At 33.0% G+C, this 14822-nt stretch overlaps 4 protein-coding genes across 4 annotated transcripts; 1 reads left to right on the forward strand and 3 right to left on the reverse strand.

Annotated features, from left to right (window-relative positions):
* Window positions 1–280: 280 nt before the first annotated feature.
* Window positions 281–1349, reverse strand: LOC128959074 (uncharacterized). Its single transcript, XM_054305018.1, has 2 exons — window positions 1231–1349; window positions 281–1140 (listed from the first exon to the last, which is right to left on the reverse strand). Exon 2 carries the CDS (start codon window positions 1133–1135, stop codon window positions 299–301), a length of 837 nt encoding a protein of 278 aa, XP_054160993.1. The 5' UTR covers window positions 1136–1140; window positions 1231–1349; the 3' UTR covers window positions 281–298.
* A 3490-nt stretch (window positions 1350–4839) lies between these two features.
* Window positions 4840–6631, reverse strand: LOC128959078 (ruvB-like 2). The gene is made up of 2 exons (XM_054305022.1): window positions 6441–6631; window positions 4840–6356 (listed from the first exon to the last, which is right to left on the reverse strand). The coding sequence occupies exons 1-2, from the start codon at window positions 6453–6455 to the stop codon at window positions 4866–4868; spliced, it is 1506 nt and encodes a 501-aa protein (XP_054160997.1). The 5' UTR covers window positions 6456–6631; the 3' UTR covers window positions 4840–4865.
* Window positions 6632–7325: 694 nt separating this feature from the next.
* LOC128959058 (germinal-center associated nuclear protein-like) lies at window positions 7326–9125 on the forward strand. The gene is made up of 6 exons (XM_054305002.1): window positions 7326–7604; window positions 7676–7768; window positions 7876–8010; window positions 8097–8258; window positions 8359–8920; window positions 9024–9125. Exons 1-6 carry the CDS (start codon window positions 7513–7515, stop codon window positions 9123–9125), a joined length of 1146 nt encoding a protein of 381 aa, XP_054160977.1. The 5' UTR covers window positions 7326–7512.
* A 915-nt stretch (window positions 9126–10040) lies between these two features.
* LOC128959077 (histone deacetylase 1-like) lies at window positions 10041–13301 on the reverse strand. The gene is made up of 8 exons (XM_054305021.1): window positions 12883–13301; window positions 12679–12791; window positions 11902–12019; window positions 11549–11824; window positions 11256–11443; window positions 10933–11170; window positions 10670–10778; window positions 10041–10592 (listed from the first exon to the last, which is right to left on the reverse strand). Exons 1-8 carry the CDS (start codon window positions 12929–12931, stop codon window positions 10061–10063), a joined length of 1623 nt encoding a protein of 540 aa, XP_054160996.1. The 5' UTR covers window positions 12932–13301; the 3' UTR covers window positions 10041–10060.
* Between the last annotated feature and the right edge of the window lie 1521 nt (window positions 13302–14822).

Raw genomic sequence — 14822 nt, forward strand, 5'->3', positions numbered from 1 at the left:
ACTATCTAATCAAACTTAACCTAGCTAAACTATTTAATAAACTAACCTAGCTATCATCAATTAAGCTATCATCATCACATATAAATTAAAAACTAAAATTAATTAATTGTTTGCTCTAGATGATTTAGATTTTTTTTAGTTTCTAGTTATATATATTGTATGTTAACTTGGTTGTATTTGTAATTCGATAATGTTTTTTTTGTTAAGATCTATTGGATATTGATATAATATGGTGATGGTAGTGGTAGTGGTCCCAATCCCATTGTGCGCCCACCCCTCCCTCCCCGCCATTTATCACTTATAAATGTTTTGACTTTGGCTCACCTCTGCTTGATGGAAATACAGGCAATGGTGTTGTCAATTGATTATCAACGATAGGGTCATTGATTGTGGGTTTTGGTTCGCCTTTCGATGGTTGCAACCATTGATCCCATTCCTCCTTCTCTCTGGTGATTCCAATCGGCTGTAGGCTATCATCATTGGAACCCACAGTTTCTTGTTGTTGTTGGCGATTATCGCCGACACCACCGCCGCCGCCGCCGCTGCTGCCGACGGAGTTGGCCAGCGGTTCGCTACCAGTATTTTGCGGGCTATTGTTACGTAATAAGCGGCCGTTTTGACTGATTATCGGCTGCGATATAGTGTTGTTGTTGACAACTGTTGTCGGCAGTGGTAGTGATGGCAGCTTTGGCTGGTTATTACCCGCACGGGTAGTGCTGCTGCTGTCGGTGCCCGTTGGCCTCGGTTTGTATCTACCGATAGGGATATTGTTGATGAAGTGTTTGATCCATTGATGCAGACCATCTACCGGTGCTCTCAGACCAGTGTCCGCAATATCTGTACGACTAGTAGTGGTAGAAATGTTTTGCGAAACACCGGTAGCAGTGGTGGTGTTGGCGATGGCGTCGACTAGTGTTGTTTGGTTAGCCGCCGCCAAACGGTTGTGGCCATTGTTATTATAGTCGGTAGTTATTACCGTAGAAATATTTAGACCGAAAATATTTAGCCACAGATAGCTAGTTGTGGTCAATAGCCCGATGACGACGACGGTAATCAATATAAACAATTTGTTTGACATTTTGTTGTTGTCTTTTTGGATGTCTTTGTGGTTGTCGTTGTTGTGGTTGACAATCATTTTTACTAATGTTTAAAGTATTTAATTTTAATTATCAGTTGTGTGTGATTATAATGATTGTAATAATAATAATAATTAGGTTTATAAATACATACCAATCAATTGAATTTAGTTTTGTTTGTTGATCTCTCTCTCTCTCTCTCTCTCTCTCTCTCTCTCTCTCTCTACCATCAAAACTATCACTTGATTTGATCCCAAACTATTACTACTACTACTACTGGTTCAGTCAATTCAACAGTCAATGATTAAATAAAATAAAATTAATAAATAAATTAAAAATAAATAAATAATAAATAAAATAAAAAATAGATGTTTAATAAATACTAAATTAGTACTAAACATATACAGTCTGTATATCACTATATATTACATTAAATGTGATATTATATTATACCTAGGGTTAGATTGAGATTCCCAGGGAGGGAAGTTCCCAAATAAAATCCCTCCAATTTTCCCGGAAAATATGGAAAATATATTATATTCCCTCCCTTGATCGTTAGAAAGGGAAAATATAATTTGTCATACATTAAAAAGTACATAATCTCAATGACTATGTGTTTCAATTGGGACCAATATGTTAGTAATAACTCAAACAAAATATGATTCAAATATTATTAAACATTTAGTAAAAACATTAAATACATTTTGTAGACATTTACTATACAAACGTGTTTTTAATTAAACATTATGTAATGTGAGTTAGGGTACGATAGGTGATACCACAAGGATATGTCTTCCCAGGGAACAGGGAATATAAGGATCTTATGGAATATAAGACGAGGGAGGGTATCTAATCTAACCCTAATTATACCGTATAATACAATGCAATTGACACTAAAAAAAACAATTTTTTTGTGTAGACTTTTTGAGCGCTTTGTGTATATAATAGTTTCTACAAAAATATCTAAACATTTTGTACTAACAACTAATTTTTTGGGCGCTTAATTATTATACTATTTTTATTATTTAATTAAAACATAATATACGTGTAATTTATTATACGTAAATAAAATTGATTTATAAAAAATATAATATAATTATGTTATGTATTAAAACATTAGTATTACCCCCCCCCCTATCTCTACCCCTCCCCCCATCATATCTATATTGACGTAATTGTTGTTAACATATTGAGAAAAATACTATTGTATTACATCAACATTATTATTATTATTTAGGGTTCGCATATCCCTTATTTTATTTTCTATATATATATACTCCATTTTGGGGGAATTGTTATACAAATTATTTGTTCAAATGTCAAATGTTTTTTTTTTATAAATAATTTTTTATTAAAAATTTATTTAAAGTAATATTATCTAAATTATTTAATTTTTAAGTACTGTAGTAACTATTGAACTCTTAAATAATAATAATAATGTTTTATTATAAAATTTTTTTAATAACAAATGTAATATTTAACAATATTTTTTAAAAATTAAGCATTAATGTTAAATAGTATCACTTAAATTAAATTTTAATTCAAAATTTTGATTTTTCTAGGGATGGAAAATATTATTTATTTCCCTTTGGTAAAAATTTTAGGGAATTTATTAATAGGGAACTTTGTTTCCCCATATTTTTTCCCAAAGTTGTCTCAAACTCTACATATATTTAATGATAACGCAATACACACACTCCGGTTGTCTATAAAAGGCGATGTCTAGACTCGTAAACCTAATCATTCACTTGAAAGCAGTCAATCAGTACACAACTAAACTAAACACACAAACTAAAACATACATAAGCCTTGATATATATACATAAGCGCATTGATATACCTAAGCATTTGGTATACATAAGCATTGGTATACTTAAGCATTGGTTGACTGACTCTCTATTACTAATAAAACAAATCCATAGAAACTTTGAAAAAAAACTTTTTTCTTAGTATTGAAAAAGTTTTTAAAAAGTTTTTTTTGTGGTCATTATATATATATAAAAAAAAATTTAAGGAAATTTAAAGCACAACTAACCGATAACTGCCCGATAATAATAATAATGGCCAACGAAACTGACCAATTGATCAACAATTATCGGCATCCGGCGGCAAGTGATGGCCGCCCGGACGGTAATGACGAACTGGATTTGCTAGTGAATGACCAGTTGATGGCCACCAGACAATTGATTGATGATTTGGATGAATACGAGGATCAATTGTTTGCTGATTTGTCGGCCACTGGTTGGCCAATAATTACCGTACCGACGGCGGCTGCGGCTGAACTGATCGATGACGTGGACAATGAAGAGCCCGCAGTGATGATTGAGACATTGACCGCAACCGCTGTTGCGGTTAATAACTTGGACGACGACAATCGTCCAGACGTATGTCTCCGATGCAAACAAGTGGCCACCGATTTGGTCAACAATCCCATAATCAAGGCGTGCGATTGCCGCCAAACACCGGGCCTGCATTACCGTTGCGTAATTATGGCCATTACGAGTCCATTGATTACGGCACCGAACGATTGTCCGCGGTGTCGGCAACCGTTCCGTAATGACAACTATTTTCATACGGACCCATCATTGGTCGCTGCCGTCGTCGATACCCAACCGGCCGATCGCTTATACCTGTTCTATGGCTATAATCCGGTCGCCGATAGCATAGATATCAATAGCCAACTGTGTTATCCGTTTAAGGCATCGGACATCCGACTTGACCTAAATATCCGAATCAATCGTCAATCGGTTGAATATCGGGATATGTCGGCATCTGTCCAACAAATTCGTCAAATATTACACGATTTGTTTGGCCGTTATCCCACTAATGGCCGTCAATGGTATATACCTGTCGGCCATGGGTTGGCCATCGATACACTTATACGGCAATTGCATCGGCGATTGAACCGAAAATCACAATTACGCCATCAGTTGCGTAAACTTTGGCAACAATTATATGAACCGTTAAAATAAATAAATTAAATAAATAATAGATTTTTTTTTTAAATTAAAGTAATAATCAATATATATATATATATATACTGTATTTAATTATATACAGTTAACTGAATATATAATCAAAAATTTTTTATAGTTATTTTATACAATTATTATTATTATTATATTTTTTTGGGTATTCTATAGTATACACCCCCTCATTGTTGTATCTATATATATATATATCAATAGTTATTTCTACTGTATTTAAATTTAATTTAGTTTAGGGTATTAATTATAATAATATTATACAACAATTGGGGACATATACTATAGGACACCCATATTTTTATATATATTTAACTATATTATTATTATAATATTTATATCACATTATGTATTAATTAATTAATCAAAAAAAAAAAAAAAAAGAAATTAAAAAAGAAATTAAAAAAAGAAATAAAAAAAAAATAAAAAAAAGAAATAAAACAGATTTCATCTGTAAATTAAAAATAAGTTTTTTTATTACATATAAATTAATTAATATTATTATTATATTTTTTGTTTGTTTGTCTAATTTAGACGTATATTGATTACAATAAAAATTAATAATAATAAAATTTTTTAGAGAGAAAAATATAATAATCAAAAATAATTAATTTAATGATCAAAAAAATATATATATATATAGTTATTATTATTATATGCAATACAATATCAATATACAGTATACTATCGATAATAATAATAATAATTATGAGATGAAAGTTATAAAACAAAACAAAAAAATTATAGTTTTTTTGTTGTTATTGTTATTCAATGAAATCAATGATTTTCTTGATCTAAATGTTTTTTATGAAGTTTCCATCGATTCCAGTGATGTCTTGTTGTTGTTGTTGGCGTTTGCGGTGGTAGTAGTGTTGTCTACTGTCTTGTCGGCTGTACTACCGTAGGAACCGTTAGCCTCCATACCGTTGGTCATCATATCGTGAAACATAAACTGTTGTTCATATTGTTTGAGAAATTCTTCGCTACGGCGTTCGTCCAGAAACAGCGAATAGACTCGTTTGATATCATCGGTGGTAACCTGTGTTGAACGGCGTTTCAATGCTACCAAATGACCAGTGGTTATCAACTGGAGTGCATATCTCAAGGAACTGGAGGTCGCAATCTTTGTCAGTACAACCATAGCTTCATCGGACATATCGACGTCTTCCTCCGAACACCTGATCTTCAGTATCTCTTTGATCTCTTTTTCACTGTACGGTTGTGTCGATATAATTACCAATCGGTCTAACATATCGATGGGTATGCCGTGCGGTGATCGGTAATTCGTACCACGTATTCGTGTTATACCGCGATTGGTGGCCATTATCAGTATGGGTGCAAACTCGGATTCAATGGCCCGATTGATAAACGAAAAACACTCGATGTCCAACATGTGTACCTCATCGACAAACAGTACGCCGGGAACTATATCCGCTTTGCCTTCTTCTTTCCATTCGCTAACTTTGGCATTGATTTGTTCCCTGACTTCGGCTTTGATTTCGCCCGTATCTCCGGAAAACAAGGCCAGAAATCCTTGAGTTCGGGAGTTAATGACATCGATTTCGTGTAAAGTAACCAAATGTTGGACTTCTTTACGCTTCTGTAGTTCACCGTCCGGACACTGGACAAACTTGGTTTGCGGTCCCATAGCATCGTAATCGCGGGCCCGGGTAAAACTGCGACCCAATTTGGTGATCTTTCCCGTAGCCTTATCGATGGTAATGATATCGCCGGCGGTAACCTTTTCTTTGGTCAGGCTTTCGATCATTTTCTGTCCCAAATCGTAAACGGTTTCCATTTCGGTTGTCTTGATAATCAATTTGCCGACTTTATTGGCCGTTGCAGCCGCAGCCGTAGTGGCCGCCGGCCGGTCTACTTGTATTTCGACCACTTCGCCCTCGATTATCTCGGTTTCCTCTTTAATGCGGACACATATGGCCTTACGGAAGGCCTGCATCAGTGCCTCGGATTTGGACATTTCCAACGAAAATATTTCCGATCCCGAAATGGCCACAAACGGTGTATCCCTAGCTATAGCCTTGGATATGCCCATTGCTATGGCTGTCTTTCCAGTACCGGGTTGGCCAGCAATCAGTACCGCACGGCCGGCAATCTTACCCTCTTTGATCATTCGGGTTACGATCGCTGCCGATCGTCGAGCAGTCATCTGGCCGACCATACCTTCGGCAACTTCTTTCGGCTGCAGTAGTTCATCGACACCCAGTCCGCGGATGTGCGAATGGGCACCAATACGTTCAATACGGGTCAGGTCACGAGTTTCGGGAATTTTGGTCAACTATTTATCCGCGGATAAAACAAACATATTTCGGGTCAGTAATTGAGACCAATTGTTGGCCAGAAGTGTTGACAACTCTCTTACCGTATTTAATGCCATATTTTATGCGCCGGGTTTTCGGTGTGTGTGTCCGTCAAGTAATAACCGGTAATTATTTACCCGATTGTCGGCAATAATACTTAAAAAACAAACAAAAAAAATATTACAATAAAATCAAAACACGAGGTTTTCTATGGGTTATTGATATTACTATCAATGGGTGATAATAGACATAAATAACGTCCCATTAAAAAATGTTTTATATATTTAATATTAGATTCTATTAATAAAAATTAAAACAAAAACAAAATAATAAGTTATGATTTATTAGAAAATAATTTAATAATTTTTCTTATTATAGAATAATTAATTATAAATTAAATTATTATTTATTTATTTAAATTTAAAAAATATAAAATAATAATCAATAAAGTTTTTAAAAAAAGTATTTTATGATTAAAATAATAATTCAATCAATTGAGAAAAAAAATAGCGCTAGAGATCCTCATTTTAGTATTATGGGTAATACTAGAGGTCCTGTACTACTACTTGACATTAGTTTACATTTGATATCTATGGTAACTAAATATTTGGTCAACTTTTTTGACACTACTCTTAAATTACGTTATCATATTTATTGCTATTAAGCTATTGTGTAAGCAATAAATATGATAACGTAATTTAAGAGTAGTGTCAAAAAAGTTGACCAAATATTTAGTTACCATAGATATCAAATGTAAACTAATGTCAAGTAGTAGTACAGGACCTCTAGTATTACCCATAATACTAAAATGAGGATCTCTAGCGCTATTTTTTTTCTCAATTGATTGAATTATTATTTTATTTAAAACAAAAAAAAAATGTTATTTATTTATTTGAAACGTTATTTATATGTGTTTAATGTTTATTACTTTTATATTAAACAGTAAAATATTACGTAAACCGTAATTACTTAACAAATATAGTATTAATTAATGTTTTAATTAATTAATTAAAATTGTATTACTATTTAGTGTGTATATGAATCGGGTATCCGGTTATTATCGGGACTATTGTTGTACGTGATATATATGGTGTGTAATTAGTTGTCCAATTGATTGATCCGCGGTAGTTACCGATGATGAACGGCCGCTGCAACAAAAAATCTGCGGCTATGAAGCCGATAGTCGGCCTCTGTATGGATATGTGTCCGCCAAATGAGATCAAATGGTATGTCCCGTACACCAACTGTCGGGTATATAGTTTACCGTATAATTAACCGATTGTTTGATTGTCTGCAGGCGTGAAGATAAAGGCCTATTACACGAGTTTGAAATGACCAAAGAATCGGAGATTATAGCCTATCGGGAGAAAACTAATCGGGAAAAACAAAGGTATGTCCAATGTGTGTGTCCACTAGTGGTCATTGTGACCATTTGCGGGCCAATGATTGGTTGGTTAAGCTAATTGGTGTTTGTTTTTGTTTTGTTTTACCGAACAGTTTCCGACCAAAAGCCGACAAACGAAAGATTGTCAAACAGTTTAGTCGATCCAGTGCTGGACAGCCGATGCAATCGCCGGCCGAATTGCGGCCAATCAAAGTGTTGGTCAAAACGTGCGATTATCTACTGTCAAAGTATTGGATCAATTATTTATTTATTTATTGTTTTAATTAATTAATTGATTGATTAATCATATTTGTCTTCTTTTTTCTTCCTCCAGAGTAATATCCATTGAAACTGTTAACTGGAATCTTGTTTACGACTATGTCTTCGACAGACTCCGAGCCGTACGTCAAGACATGTCTATTCAACAATCAGAAGACATACTCTGTCTGACAGTATTAGAACAATGCGTTCGCTTTCATATATACTCTGATTACTAGTTAGTGATTACCCGATGAGGAAGTTGTTGTTACCACCAATTGTTGGTCTTAATTATCACTAAATAATTAATTGTTTTTTGATTTGATTTATCGGAACAGCTTTGGCGACGAAGAAGTTCGACTATACGACAGACATATCAATGATACTCATCTACGCGAATGTCTTCAATCGCTACTCAAACGATACGATCGGCTCGTAGACGTGTCCGATGCCCGAAATCGGCCACTATTTGAGACCATATATCTGTTATATAATATGGACTCGGATGACGCCCTGAGCCGTTACGGTACACTACCGGCGGAACTGAAAAAACATCGACTAGTATTGACTGCATTTCATATAGTAGTCAACTATAAGAAAAAGTTTTTCTATCCAATCATCCAATCGTTGATAACATTAAAACCGCCAATCATTTCACTATTAGCATCGATAAGTCTACCGAAATTGCACGCAATGGCCATCAAAGTACTATCGGTTGGCTATAGTTCACCGAATACACAGTTCCCGATCGAAACACTACGCCATTGGTTGTGTCCATTTGAGACTAACGCACAAAAAGCTGATAAATATTTATATCAGTTATGCCAATACTATGGCCTGAGTGTTACCGATGGTACGGTTGCCTTCAATAAGTCCAAGTTTACCGAACAATCAAAAACGGTAATTATATTATATTTTTGTTGTGGGAAACAAACACTTTGTGGGATCAATTGATTTGATTTTTTTTTGTCTTTTTTACCGGTAATTACCGGTAATTAATTAGATGTCGCAACAAAAGTGGAGCTCATTTGAGTTTATCATATCGGAGGTAACGCTGTCATCATTGGTTAGAGGAAGACATGAAAACATTTCATTAGAAGAATAATTATCTTTTTAGGTTTAGATTAATAATTATCGTTATTATTATTATTATTATTCATTTTGTTTTTGTTTTGTTGTTTTTCATGTATTTAATTTCAAAAAATCAAAAAAAATCAAATTCATCCAAAAAAAATTATGATAATAATAATAATGAGTTTTTTTTATTATTATACAAAGTTATGTAATTTATATGAAAATTGAAGTTTTTTTTTATAAAATGTTTTTTTGTTTTCTCATATATATATATATATATATATACAGTATATAAAAATATTGTCTTTTTTTAAAAAAAAAATTAATTTTAACAATAGTTTATTATTTCATCAGGCAATGTTTTTGTTGTACTACTGTATATGTATATGAAAAAAAAGTACAAAATGTTTGTTTGTTTAATAATTAATAATTATTATTATTAAAAAAAAATTATCAAATTTATAGTTTTTTAAAAAAATATATAATAATTATTGTTTTGTTTTGTTTTGTCAAATTTAAATATATAAATTCAAAAAATTATAATTGAAATTAAATATATATTTGATATACAGTATATATATACTGTAATGGTATATATACGGTATACAAACAGTATTATTATCGGGTATATTACAAATAGGTTTTACGGTAAATGACACAAAAAAAAATTATCGGTAATAATGCAATAATAAAATAAATATAAATGAATTTTTTTTTTAAAAAAAAAGTTAATAATAATAATAATAAATTCAGTTAATAATAATAATAATAAATAATAGTCTGTATATAAATTATTTACTGTTAATAATGTATTTGTATATCAAATATATCGATAGTTTTTTTAATAACTACTTTTTTGTTATAAAAAAAAAAATAAAATAATTATCATTTAAATTCAATATACAGTATATACTAATATTTATTAAAAAAAATCAATTAATATATTAATAATAATAATAATAATAATCAAACGTTGGTCGCCGCCTCCGGTGAGGTTAGATTAACGGCTAAACCGTTAGTAGTGGTAGTGGTGGTAGAGGAGGATGTCGTTGATGATGACGATGACGACGACGATGAAGTCGTTGTGTGCATTAAAGCAGATGATAGTGGATTAGTTGTAGTAGTAGATGATGGAGACTGAGATAAGTCATCGGCAGCGGTGGCGGCGCCGGCATTGGTGGCCACCACAACCATTGGCTGCTGTTCGACTTTTGGCTTCTTTGGTTGAGTCGGTTGACTGATCAGATGACAGCTATCATCTCGTCTACCGTCGCCTTCATCTTCACTATCCGATAGTTCATTATCGGGCAGTATATGTCGATCAGATCTCTGTTGACTGATCCTAACTTCTGGATCATCACCGCCATCGTCGTCATCCATGTCTATATCGCTGTCGTCGTCGTTGTCGTGTTTAATGAGCGTAAAATTGTTGGGAATGTCTCGCATCTGGACGGACGGCGCGTGAGGTATTGATCGTAGATTTTCAAAGATTGTCGCTCTTTATTGGGGGAGAAAAAAAACATAATTATCGGTAAATTTTAGTCTAAATTTTAATTAAAATTTTTAATTAATTACTTAATTTTTTCTAAATTCTGATATGGATTCTGATTGAATGCATTGGACGGACTTATATGTAGTTTAAAGTCAGGCGCGTAATACTCAAAGTAGTCGTTTTGTGGCAAATCTAATGATGAATGATTACCGGACCGTACGGGTAATAATTTTGGACGGGAAGGAAGGAAATCAATACATTGGATCAATTAATTTGGATTTTTTTTGTGGTTAATTACCGGTTAATAAAAAAAACTCTACCCTAACAAACAATTAAAGTAACAAACCGTTAGGTAAATCGGTATTGAGTGCAATGGCCGTCTCGTATGTCCAACAACGGGCCACATTTTTCTTAGTATAGCCGCCGCCGCCCAATATCAGCAACGGTATGTCGAAACCTTTGACAAACTCCAGGCACTTGCCGTGACCTTTGAGTGTCAAATTGAAAACACCTAAACGATCGCCGGTCAGGGAGTCGGCACCGCATTGCAGTACAATTACGTTTGGCCTATAGGTTTCGATTACCTTTTTAAAAGAGAGGACAATTTAATCGGTAAATTAATCGGTAATTATCGGTCAACAACAACAACAACAAAAATTTCATCTATACTTTCGAAACGACCGGTTGAAAGATACTTTCAAATGATAGATCATCGATGCCGTCATTGAGCGGTACATTAATCGCATAGTGTTTGCCCCGTTCGGCGCCAATATCTTTCAGGTCACCAGTTTCGGGGAAAAAGTTTTTACCGAATTTATGAAACGAAACGGTCATAACTCGGTCGGTAATGTAAAACGCTTTTTGTTGTAATCAAATAAAACAAATAAAACAATTAATAACCAATTTAACCGATAATAAGACACTACTACTACTACTACTACTGTACATATCATTTCCCATACCTTCCTCGACACCATCGCCGTGATGGACATCTATATCAATGTAGAGGACTCGCTGGTGATATTTAAGTAACTCGATAATGCCTAATACAATATCGTTGACATAGCAAAAGCCGCTGGCCTCGGCTTTTTTGGCGTGATGTAGACCGCCGGCCCAATTGATGGCAATATCGGTAGCCTTTTTATTCAGTTTGATGGCACCCGAAATGGAACCGCCAGCCGATATCTGGCAAAACTCGTACATACCGTTAAATATTGGACAGTCTTCGCCGGCCAAGACTACCGTTAAAATCGGAAAATAAATAAATTTCAATTATTATCGGTAATAATCGGTAATATTTTCAGCCGATATTTACATGAATTGATTTGAGGTCCGAAGTTATGCATATTATCCGGTTCTAGACTACGAAGTGTACGGATATATTCAGATGAATGAAAGCGTGACATCTCTTCTTCATTGGCTTTGTGTGGTCTCTGTTGTTGTCGTTGTTGGATGTGATGGACAAACAAATCCATTTAAATAAGACATAAATAAAAAAAAGTTAATTATTACCAATAAATACCAATTAATTTGATAATTATCATTGAATTATGTGATTGAAAAAATGTCTCATTTATTTAGTCTAATACTACTACTACTACTACTACTACTACTACTACTGTGTATTAAACACAATGGCTTTTTAACCATAATTTTAATCAATCAATAGTTCCCCCGTCCATATCGGGGGGCGGAAGGGGGGTGGGTATAGGGTATAGATATGTTGGCCTTGACCTTCCGATGGCATAGATAAACAATGGGGGGAAGGGGGAGAGAGGGGGGTATCACAAATCAATAGTCTATTATTGTGTGTGCTATCTATTGATAGGTATATGTGACCATCGGGTGTGATGGTCATCGCGGGGGGGGAGCGGGAGGGGTAGGGTAGAAAAGAGATCCGTTGGCCTTGACCTTCCGATAGCATAGATAAACAATGGGGGGGGAAGGGGGAATGGAGGGGGTATCATCAATCAATAGTCTATTATTGTGTGTGCTATCGATTGGTATGTGTGTGTGACCATCGGATGTGATGGCCATCATCGCGGGGTGACGGGGGGGAGGGGTGGGGGCCGAGATAAACACTACTACTTACATAGACTTCCATTTTGCGATACAAGCCGTACATAAGTACCAGTTCGTGGGTCATACGTATCCGATGCGGTTTCATCGGGTGTTTCTTGCCGTAGTAGAAGTTACCGATTTCGGCTAAACAATAAAATAGAAAAAAATGGTCATTTTTTTGGTCACTGTTTTTTTTTCCGGCCGACCCGAAAGTTAGTCGACAATACACACATACCGTCATAATAGTAGCAGACTTTGCGCTTAAAGCCATTCCTCGAAGTCATTGTTGTTGTTGATGATGACCACCAACTTGTGTGTCGGGACAGTTAAGTCCTGATATACCGATGACCACTGTCGGGTGTGTGTGTGTGTCTAGGACTGGCCTATCTATCTATCTATAGATAGTTTGTATAGTAAAACAAGTGGTGGTAAATCTCAGGGACGCCGCGCGATATGTTTTTATTTTAATCCCAGTAGTCGTCTATCAATTGGTCCACAATTGTTGGGATCAACCCGTGATAATCAACACTTTTTTTTCTTCAAATGCAATCACCAATTGATTGATTGATTTAGTTATTTAAATAATTTTTATTTAATTTTTTTTTAATTACAATTGACTTTTACACTATATGTATGTATAAAAAAAAGTACTGTAGTTGTAATGCATTATACATACAGTATTACTACTACAGTATAGTATTAGTATTACTATTATTATTAATACACAACAATACTGTAAAATACTGTATAATTACATTATTGAATATTAAATGTATAGCACTGTATGTTTTGGTAGAGTATGTGTGTGTATGTATTGTACAGTATGTTTATGTATAGTATGTGTATGTATAGCATGTGTATGTATAGTATGTGTATGTATAGCACTGTATGTGTATAGCACTGTATGTGTAGTACAGTATGTATGTATGTATTGTACAGTATGTGTAGTACAGTATGTGTATGTATAGCATGTGTATGTATAGTATGTGTATGTATAGCACTGTATGTGTATAGCACTGTATGTGTAGTACAGTATGTATGTATGTATTGTACAGTATGTGTAGTACAGTATGTTTATGTATAGCACCGTATGTGTAGTACAGTATGTATGTATTATACAGTATGTATAGTACAATATATGTATGTATAGCACCGTATGTGTAGTACAGTATGTATGTATTATACAGTATATATATTACAATATATGTATGTATAGCACCGTATGTGTAGTACAGTATGTGTGTGTATGTATTGTACAGTATGTGTGTATGTATAGTATGTATATGTATAGCACCCGTATGTGTAGTACAGTATGTGTAGTTAAATATATGTGATTATTAATGTACAGTATTTTACATACAAAAAAAAAATTAAATAAAATAAAATAAGTTAAGAGACTGTATTTGTTTTGTTTGTTTGTTTGTTTGTAGCGTTCAATAGACAAACTAACACTTGATAGTAGTGTCGTCAGATGGCTCCCAAACTAACGGGAGGATTGAATGATAATATGTAAAGGTATTGTCAATTGAATTGTTTAAAAAAAAATAGTTTTATTAAAAAAAAAAGTTTTGTAATATATTTTTTAGTTTTGTTTTTTTTAACAAACAAACAAAAAAAGTTTTTTAAGCTAGTTAAGTTTTATTTTATTTTTTTTTAAATATATATATATACTGTATATATATATAATTAAATGTGATATTTATTTTTTATATGTTAAAAATTGTGTGTAATATTTATTTTTATTTTTTTGCTGTATAATGAAATTAATTTTATATTAATTATTATTTTAATTTTATTATATTATAATTACGTTATATAGTTTTTCAACAAATAATTTTTGTTGTTGTTGATATTAATAAAATTATTTTAACAACAATTTTAATATAGTTATCTTTAATAATGATAAAAAATGTTATTTATTTTAATTATATATATATATATATATAGAAATTATGAAAATATGAAAATTTATTTTAAATAGATTATTATAATTTCTGTATTAATAATAATAGACTAATTGTTTTATGGCTTGTTTTTTAAATGATAAAAAAAAGTTATTTATAAAAAAAAATATTTTTTATAAATTTATATATATTGTTTGACAATATATTGTTTCTTCAATTATCATATTAGACGAGTCAATCAATTCACGGATCAATCAATTTAATCATCAAT

The sequence above is a fragment of the Oppia nitens genome, unplaced genomic scaffold (assembly GCF_028296485.1).
Source record: "Oppia nitens isolate AA-2021 unplaced genomic scaffold, nextdenovo-longstitch-racon4-pilon3 scaffold40_pilon_pilon_pilon, whole genome shotgun sequence".
Lineage (NCBI taxonomy): Eukaryota > Metazoa > Arthropoda > Arachnida > Sarcoptiformes > Oppiidae > Oppia > Oppia nitens.

Bases quoted from the DNA above. Each gene is read 5' to 3' on its own strand.
- LOC128959074 (XM_054305018.1), bottom strand. From the start codon at position 1,135: ATGATTGTCAACCACAACAACGACAACCACAAAGACATCCAAAAAGAC.
- LOC128959058 (XM_054305002.1), top strand. From the start codon at position 7,513: ATGATGAACGGCCGCTGCAACAAAAAATCTGCGGCTATGAAGCCGATA. The intron at 8,011-8,096 runs GTATTGGATCAA...TTCTTCCTCCAG, and splicing joins TGCGATTATCTACTGTCAAA to AGTAATATCCATTGAAACTG. The intron at 8,259-8,358 runs GTTAGTGATTAC...TTATCGGAACAG, and splicing joins CATATATACTCTGATTACTA to CTTTGGCGACGAAGAAGTTC.
- LOC128959077 (XM_054305021.1), bottom strand. From the start codon at position 12,931: ATGACTTCGAGGAATGGCTTTAAGCGCAAAGTCTGCTACTATTATGAC. The intron at 12,020-12,678 runs GTAAGTAGTAGT...CGACAACAACAG, and splicing joins ATCGCAAAATGGAAGTCTAT to AGACCACACAAAGCCAATGA. The intron at 11,444-11,548 runs GTATGGGAAATG...TACAACAAAAAG, and splicing joins CGGCGATGGTGTCGAGGAAG to CGTTTTACATTACCGACCGA.